Below are 9,014 nucleotides of genomic sequence, written 5' to 3'. Positions count from 1 at the left end.
ATGAGGCTATAACACCCTATTCTAAACTACAATGGAGGTCTAAGTCATGAAAGGAAGCCATAGCTGAGTAAAGCTTCTCACTCAGAACTTCTAGAGCTCAGAAATGCTCAGATCTAATCTCTATTTGTCCTCAAAGGCTCAATACTCAGGTTAGCCTTGGAAATGGTCCTAAAAGTGACAGGATACTAGCAAAGAAGGGGATCTTGATGATTAATAGCCAAGGTATGAGCTTCATACCTTTAAATGATCTGAGATGACACCCAAACTCTGGATCTACACTCCTTTCCTTGCTCCTTTCTCCTCTAACCTTCAAGATGCACTCAAAAGGGACCTTAATCTTTTCACATAATCTCACGAATGAAGTCGGGTGGCTAGGATTTCGTCTTAGGACAATGGAGGCTGCAAATGAAACCCTAGAAATGAGAACAAGATGCTTAAATAGGGTGCCAAGTCTCGAAATTAGGGTTTCCCAACCTAGACCAGACTCGCCAGTCAGTCTCCCTGACTCGCCGAGTCGGTCACTTAATCCGCGATATGGGTCATTCTCCGACTTATCGAGTTCCTCCTTGGGCTCGACGAGTTGACTCCCTTGACTTAGGGCTTTTTCTTTCCTTCCCTGATCTCCCTGATTACGGGTGTTACAATGTTGCCAACTTTATCAGTTAAGAGCTTATTTCGAAGGTTTCATGAGGTTTTGGGGCCAAGTGCTTAAGGGATTAAGTCATTAATCAAGTTTGGTCAAGTCACGTTTACGCCCAACGTAAATGATAGTACGCCTCGTGTACGGAGGGATTTGGTAGTACGCCCAACGTAAATGGCCTAACGCAATTTTGGGCTCGTTTGGCATGTTTGGACTTTGGGCTTTGGTTTTAGGTCTTGGGCTCTAAGAGTTGGATTTCGTGGTATGGGGATTTACTTTTGGATTTAGACTCCTCTTTGGATTAGATTATGGGCTTTCCTTGTTGGGCATTTGTGGACCCAATGGATTTGGGACTTAGTGGGCCCAATGGATTTGGACCAATAGTGGGCCTGGTTAGTTGGGCTATCTTTGGGCCTAGTGTTGGGGTCTAGCCTTTTTTAGTTATTGATTATGATGTTGGGTTGTTTGGCTCAGTTCGGTAGTCGGTTCGCAGTAGCAACGATAGTGTAGGATTATTCGCGTAGCGTTTGAGGCGAGTCTTCTCACTATACCAATGGGTCGAAGGCACCAATGCCGACCTATTATGTGTTATGTGGTATGCTAGTTGTCTTTGTGATACTTGCATGGAAGACCCTGGGGGAGCCCGTGGCAATTGGATATTAGACCATGGGGGGAGCCCATGACATTCTAGGTAAAGACCATAGGAGGAGCCCATGACATTTTAGATAAAGACCATGGGGGTAGGGGGCATGGCAACTATATGTATGTTGCATTATAATATGTGGTTGTATGTTGTATGGTATTTTGGGGAACTCACTAAGCTGTGTGCTTACGACTTTTAGTTTATGTTTCAAGTACTCTGATTTTCAAATGGAAGGGCTCGGGATGATTGCAGAGCACACACCACATGTTTCCGTATTTTGTGAATTACTTTGTTTTAATGATGTTTAGCTAAAACTTGTTGACCTTGGTCTTATGGAAAGATACGTATTAACGATTTATTAACCTACAAACAAAAAAAAAAATTATGTCTTGATTTTCGGGACATTACATTGATGTCACATACTCAAGCTTATACTAGTTTTTTTCCCTTCATTTTAAAATACAAAACAAACACTGATAATACAAAAAAAAAAAGAACCATTGACTTACTAGCTAACACACGCTTCCGCTTAAGGAGAAGTCACACTTTAAACTCTTTAGAAATATTTAGTTTCTCAACAAATATGTCATTAGAAATAGCCAATTGTTTCATAGATGAGTTGTGAATGAATTATAATTTTGAATGACCAAAGATTAGCATTTGGTATTGTTTATTATATGCTACAGACTTAAGACTTACACTAGATCTTTTTCCTTCATTTTAAAATACATATGTATATTAAATACAACAAATACTGATAATTAAAAAAAAGTGTAATTGACTTAGTAGCCAACACACCCCACTCCGCAATGAGAAGTCATAATGTGGACTCTTGCCTTCGTCTTTTCTTTATTTATTTATTTCTTTTTTCATTTTAATTTATTACGTTTTAAAATATCTATTCGTGAATGGCCAATAGCTAAAATGAATTTTTTTCTAAAAAATAATGGAAAATGAGAAACAAAAAAATGTTGGAGCTAAATGCAATCTCATGTGTAAATATTAGGATAAATACAAATTGAGAAAAATATCAAACTGATACGTCATCATGACCCGTTGGTGGCTGGCCAAGGGTCCGAAATTAAACATTTTCTAAAATATAATGCAAATGAGGAACAAAAAAAAATGAAGTTAAAACAAATACAAAGTTGTATATATAATAACTTTTATAACATAAATGGACAATAACTTAAAAGGAATATATATTTTTGATTTGTACACATTTGATCACATATTTTTTTTTTCGTTCACATTTATTCCTTCAACTTGTTTAACTATACACATTCAGTAAAAGATATATATAAAAAAGATGTTCATGCATACATTTATAAACAACACATATATATAAAGATCATAAGTAAAAGATATTACTTTTTAATGAGGGTAATCTAAATAAAAGTTGTAGTAAACTCAAATGGATATAATGATTGTTAAAATCTATGATCGTATAAAACAGTTATGACGTTCGGAACACAAGACCTAAGCAACCAAGCAGCCAATGACGTTGTGATTATAATCATCAATAGTCCCGAACACATCATTAATCATAAGTGTTAAATGTGTACAAAACAACAATGACTTATTTTACAACAAAAAAATTATTAAGGACTAAATGTGTAAAAATATATTAACGACCAAATATGTATAAAGTGAGAAATATATTACATTCTTAAGTCATTTTTTCTGTCTTATCTGGAGTAGCCGGTTATAAGGACGGAATGTATATAGCTAAATAAGTTGAAGGGGACAAATGTTAACAACAAAAAAAAAAAACTTAGTAACCAAATATATAAAAATTCAAAATATATTATCCTACTAAGAGTAAATTACACGTATGGTCCCTATGATTTAGGGTAATTTGCACGTTTGATCCTTAACTTATTTTTTGAACATGAAAGGTCCTATTGCTTGTTTTTGTTGAGCGTTTGGTCCCTCTATTACTTAAAAAAACTATTTTTCTCTTGATTTTTTAATTTATTGTCTCTCTGTTTGTTTTCGTTACACGTTTGGTCCATGTATTACTTAAAAAAACTGTTTTTCCCTTGATTTTTTAATTTATTTAAATAAACACACCCCCAACCCCACGTCCTCACCTTACCTTATCTACACCACCACTTTTTTCTATCTAAATAATAGTTTTTTTTAGGTAAGATAAGGACCAAACGTATAATAAAAATAAACATTAAGGACCAAACACGTAACAAAAACAAACAGTAAAAACTTTACAATTAAAAAAAATAAATTAGAAACCTAACATACAAATTACCCATACCATAGATACCATCCTTAAGTAATTATCCGTAACATATTCCCTCAAATCAACTACTTTGTTTTCCGGTTTTTGTTTTGCGTTTTAATAACACAACAAATTTTCTATTATTAAAATTATCGAATTTCTTTTTATAACTTGACCCAATACACTTACAATCATCGGGCCCAAATCGTCCTAATCCAACCCAAGTTTTTTTCTTTTTCGTTTAAATAACACAAAACCCTAAATCCACCCTACCTGCCATCGGACATAACTTTTGCGATAGAGTGAGAGAGAGGAGGAAGAAGGAAAACGCAGCCATGGTAATGAATCTCTATTTCGCAATTGATCTGTGAGTCTTTGGAGTTACTTGTTAAAACGTCGTGGATTGTCTTTGATTGAAGCTTGTAAACATAACGTAATGATTCGAGTAGATTGGAATTGTTAAAATTAGCGACATTTTATTTCAGTCCTATGTATCTGTGATCTTTAGGAAAGTTTTCCTTTTGTGAATTATAGATGAAGTGAAATATAGTAGCTATATGTGATTTTAGGCACATATTCGTTAGATTATATCGTAAAAATGTTTTGGTCTCGACATACATTACATACGCGAGGCAGCTAATTGGTTGAATATAGATATTTTGTGTATCTAGGATATCTTTGCATCATCTTCTAAATTTACTTCATGTCATTGCATTTATAATAAGAACACAAACAGGTGATCAGTCTATGGGTTCGGGTAAATTGGTCTCTTTTAGGGAACTAATGTAGTTGTTCATCCTTTAACAGATACCCCTTGAAAAGGAATTATTCGTTATTAATTAATATCTGATTGTGGTGTTTTGTTTGATTTTGATAGTCTAAAAGAAAGGTTCGGGAACCAAAGGAAGAAAATGTCACTCTTGGACCTGCTACTCGTGAAGGAGAGCTTGTATTTGGTGTAGCACACATCTTTGCATCCTTCAATGACACCTTCATTGTAATAAGCAATGGTTTATATGATTTCTTTGTTTTCAAGATTAGTATTTGTATGGATGTATAATGTGTCTATTCTTTTTGTGTGTTTTGCAGCATGTGACTGATATCTCTGGAAGGGAAACCATGGTGCGGATTACAGGTATCATCATCATCATCATCATCATCATCATCATCATCATCATCATCATCATCATCATCATCAATTTCTAGCTGCAAATAATATTTTTTACTTATTTTGTATATGTATACCAGGTGGGATGAAGGTGAAGGCTGACAGGGATGAGTCGTCACCCTATGCAGCTATGCTTGCAGCACAGGATGTCTCCCAAAGATGCAAGGTTTATTTTCTTTTTTCAGTTCTTTAAATCAAGAATTGCAAAATGCTTAAAAGGTTTTTTGGTTGATTTATGATTTATAGGAACTTGGCATAAATGCTCTTCACATAAAGTTGAGGGCAACTGGAGGTAACAAGACAAAGACACCTGGCCCAGGTGCCCAATCTGCCCTCAGAGCTCTTGCTCGTTCTGGCATGAAGATCGGTCGCATTGGTAAATAAATATATATTCCAAATTAAATTATGTTTTGGTAGGTTGGAATGGAATCTGAGATTACATTCCATGATTATTCTAATTCAACTTATAATGTGATTGCAGAGGACGTGACTCCAATTCCAACTGACAGTACACGTAGAAAGGGTGGAAGGAGAGGAAGGAGGTTGTGATTGGGATCTTTTACCAAACAAATGGATAAAAGTTTCATGTTTGAACCAGTTTTTTTGTTTACATTTCAAGAGATATGTTTTGTTAGTAATTGTCTGATTGATAATATGACAAGGCTGAGTTTACTACTATTAATTACCTAAATTTTGTGGAACTGATGGTTATTATTTAAGTTTTATGTTTCAACTGGCAAGTATGGATCAGATGTTATAAAACAAAAAATTAACTACTTTTAAACTGATATTTAAAGCTTTATAGCTGGGTTTGGGTTTGGGTTTTGGTTTATCATCTGAGGTTTACTTTTGAGGCTTTAAAGAGATGACTATCTGTTTTTGTCTGACAATTTTGCCCCTCGGGTTTTACTTTTGTATTTTTTTTTTTACATATTTTGCTGTTCTAAAAATAAATAGGCTTTAGGTACAGCATTGACTTCTCGAGTGTCAAGGTACATTTTGTAATTCATTGATTTGAGCCGCAATCATTCCATCGCATTTTTATAATTATGCAGTTAAGCCCTCGAATGTACCTTTATCACCTATCATTCAATCATAGTCATAGTTCTATAATTAGGTTTTTTATTTTTTACTTTCCAGTATATTTCAAGTTCAAATGGATATGAAAATCTACAAAGACTAACTTGGCTATATTCACAGATGAAACAAGTAAAAGATATTTATCCATAAGATAGTCGCCTCTTAGTATTCTTGGATTATTTCTGCAATGAATACAAATATTAATAATTGTTTTCCTTTTACTTTATTTAAAATTTTACTTATAGTTTTGGTTTTGGATCCTTTTACTTTATTTAAAATTTTTAAAAAACATTATCAGTTTAGTTTTCGTGTCGTTCAAACTTCAAAGCTTTTCTCAATTCCATATTAGAGACTTAAGGTCCAAGCTTTTTTTTTTTTGAAGGTATTTAAGATTGCAAATTTTGTTGAATTTTCATAGGTGATAGATTAGGTATTTGGTTGAATGCTCATGTTTTGGTATTTTGACACAAATGCAGGTTTTCTTATTTAGAGATATAAATAATGTTATCATATTTTAGATTTTTTTCTTCATGTTTTCTGCTTTTGTTTTTAGATTTACGTTCAAGTAGAGTTCTATTTTTTACTTGATTTGTGTTTTCTCAATGGTTAATGGTGATGATGGTCATATGATGGTAGTGATGCTGTGATGGTGGTGGTGAAGAGGATCATTGATGGTGTTTAAGTATATCCCGGATATTAATATAAAAATAATCTAAGGAAAATAATAATAATAAACACGAATAGTCCGAAGGCCATACTAACGGGTATTTTTTTCCCAAATTCTCCCAATTAGCCGAGTGACTATTTGTATAAATGTTTTATTGTATTGGCCAAGTTATATTCACCATGTTTCATATTAGCACCAAAAGCAGAAAAGTACACCCTAACATGCCGTTTTTAGACACAAGACCTCCACCGATCATATTTTAGTGTTTCATATGAGACTTACGATTAATTTAAGCCAAATGACGTTAGATTTAAGTGGTAATGTCATACATTTGACTATATAAAAATTAAGTGTGCACACGTTATTAATATAGATAAATTGCATATTATGGAGAAATAATAATTAAGTACTTGAATAAATAAAATTAAAATTAAAATTAAAATTTAAAAGTTCCATCAAAACACTATGCTAGAATTATATTATAATAGATCTACCCTTAAGCCCATACCGTAGAAATGATTAAGTGTTTTGGGTGGTAGAACTTTCGTTATCGGATCCACTAGCAAGTTATAAGTGTTGATGTGCTCGATACAAACATCATTCTCCTCAATTTGCTCTCATACGAACATGTTTTTTGTATCGAGGTAAAGCCCCTCTCCACTTTAATTATTGCTAGTGGAAAAGCTTAGAGGGAAAGATTATAACAATAAAGTTTCTTTTAACAGCCTTAAAATGGAATCTACAATTATGAGTTTTGTAATTAAATTTCCCAACAAAATTACATGACTAATTGTATTATATATGACACCAAATTTCGCCATCATTATCATAGTTGATGTAGGCTTCAAATTTTGATTAGGACTCTTCCATAATATCGACCAACTGATAAGATAAGTATGTATCCCAATAATGACTCTTTATCTTTCTATTTTGCAAAGTTAGTCTGAAAACATATCACTTTTAAGTTATAGCTCCTTTTATAAACGAGTTTGTAAATATTAGTTGTAACGCCCGCATATCCGGGCTAGTCAAATTAGAGGCAATAGGGGTCGAAAACGACTTTTCGACAAAAGATTATTTATTCTAAATAATCTTAAACAAGTTGTGGAATATGTCTCAAGGTTTCCGTACATATAAAGAATGCCGAAATCCGAGCTATAACGAAGAAGTTATGGCCCACCGAAGTTTTACGGCAAAACCGGTACGGCACCGGGAGACGTAAATAGTGAATTTACGATAGAAGACTTTTTAGCCTTAGCAATCTAAACAAAAGTCGTAGAATATGTTAAACTAAGAACATCGATAAAAAGAACGCCCAAATCTGACTTCGTATGAAGAAGTTATGATTTTTCTAAGATTCGGCTTAGCAGTGCACGGCCCGAAACTCGAATTTTAGTTCGAGCGGTTTTTGGCTTACGCGACCTAAATGAGAGTTGAAGGTCTCATTAATAGGAACTCAACGGTAAAAAGACAGACGAAAACGGAGTATGGATGAAGGAGTTATGAACTCTTCGCGGTCATTTAACAGTCTAAACGCCTCCTACTGTTAAATTTGAGATCGGTCGAGAATTAGCTGACGGAGTCTAAACAAAAGTTGTAGATCTTGATTTTACCTACGTGTGGATATAAATAACGTCGAAAACGGAGCTCGTATGCGAAAGTTATGATTTTTCTAAGTTTGAAGGCTGATACGCGATAGGGGGTGACGTGACACCACCGGAATTGGACACGTGGCACCACCAGAAGGCCACCACATGGACCAACTCGGCGAGTAGGTCCCCCCTACTCGGCGAGTAGACCAGTCAGCACCCCTATAAATAGAGGTGTCGGGTTCCCTCATTTCCTCACCCCTCACCCCTCTTCTTTCTCTCTCTAAACTCTCTCTCTAAGCCCCCTAACCCCCCTAAAAGCCTAGGGTAACTCCTTAGCACAAGGCGGAAGCCCCGGAGCACCCGATGGCTCAGAGAAAAGAGCCTTTCGGCTCGGGAAACGCTGCTCCAGCGAAGCCCGGTTTTGCGAAAAACCCGCTGTAAGTGAGCTACGCCTACGCTAGTTTTAATATAGCTTCTAATTAATTATAGTAACATTATTAGGACCTTAAAATAATTATTTGGGCTATTATTATGAGTTATATTGAGTGTTATTTAACGCTTATATAATAATAATAATAGCTAGACTATTAATTAGTCACGGTTATCGTTAGACTAAACCCTAGTGGTACTGGTACTAGGTTTTATCGAAGGAATATCGTTTTGAGAGTATCGAAGCGCTGTCCGAGTGCTGAGTCACCACCTACTCAGGTGAGTGCATGGTCTCTTTCATCTCACACATAGATATGAAGTATTTATTATATAATTTACGTGTTGTGAGTGCATAGTCCCTTTCATCTTACACATAGATATGAAGTATTTTATATAAACTACGTGCTATGTGTGCATATTATCTGAATACTTGCTGTCTATACTGGATGAACGTTTTATACATGTTTTAAAGGATTTAAACTGTATACGTATTTTATATATACGAATATGTTGGGTATGAGATGGGTAGATGAATGATGAGAGATAGAAGACGATGTGA

The 9,014-nt window shown here is 34.6% G+C and overlaps 1 protein-coding gene across 1 annotated transcript; it reads left to right on the top strand.

Annotated features, from left to right (window-relative positions):
• Positions 1 to 3,743: 3,743 nt before the first annotated feature.
• Positions 3,744 to 5,427, top strand: LOC145000693 (small ribosomal subunit protein uS11x). Its single transcript, XM_078959955.1, has 6 exons — positions 3,744 to 3,857; positions 4,397 to 4,516; positions 4,609 to 4,654; positions 4,768 to 4,853; positions 4,934 to 5,063; positions 5,169 to 5,427. Exons 1-6 carry the CDS (start codon positions 3,855 to 3,857, stop codon positions 5,234 to 5,236), a joined length of 453 nt encoding a protein of 150 aa, XP_078816081.1. The 5' UTR covers positions 3,744 to 3,854; the 3' UTR covers positions 5,237 to 5,427.
• The last annotated feature ends 3,587 nt before the right edge of the window (positions 5,428 to 9,014 follow it).

The sequence above is a fragment of the Lactuca saligna genome, chromosome 6, assembly GCF_052625555.1.
Source record: "Lactuca saligna cultivar CGN05327 chromosome 6, ASM5262555v1, whole genome shotgun sequence".
NCBI lineage: Eukaryota > Viridiplantae > Streptophyta > Magnoliopsida > Asterales > Asteraceae > Lactuca > Lactuca saligna.
This window is presented reverse-complemented; position numbering and strand designations above follow the sequence as displayed.

Excerpts from the sequence above, each read along its gene's own strand:
- LOC145000693 (XM_078959955.1), top strand. Across the intron at positions 4,854-4,933 it reads ATGTCTCCCAAAGATGCAAG|GAACTTGGCATAAATGCTCT; the intron begins GTTTATTTTCTT and ends TATGATTTATAG. Across the intron at positions 5,064-5,168 it reads CATGAAGATCGGTCGCATTG|AGGACGTGACTCCAATTCCA; the intron begins GTAAATAAATAT and ends ATGTGATTGCAG.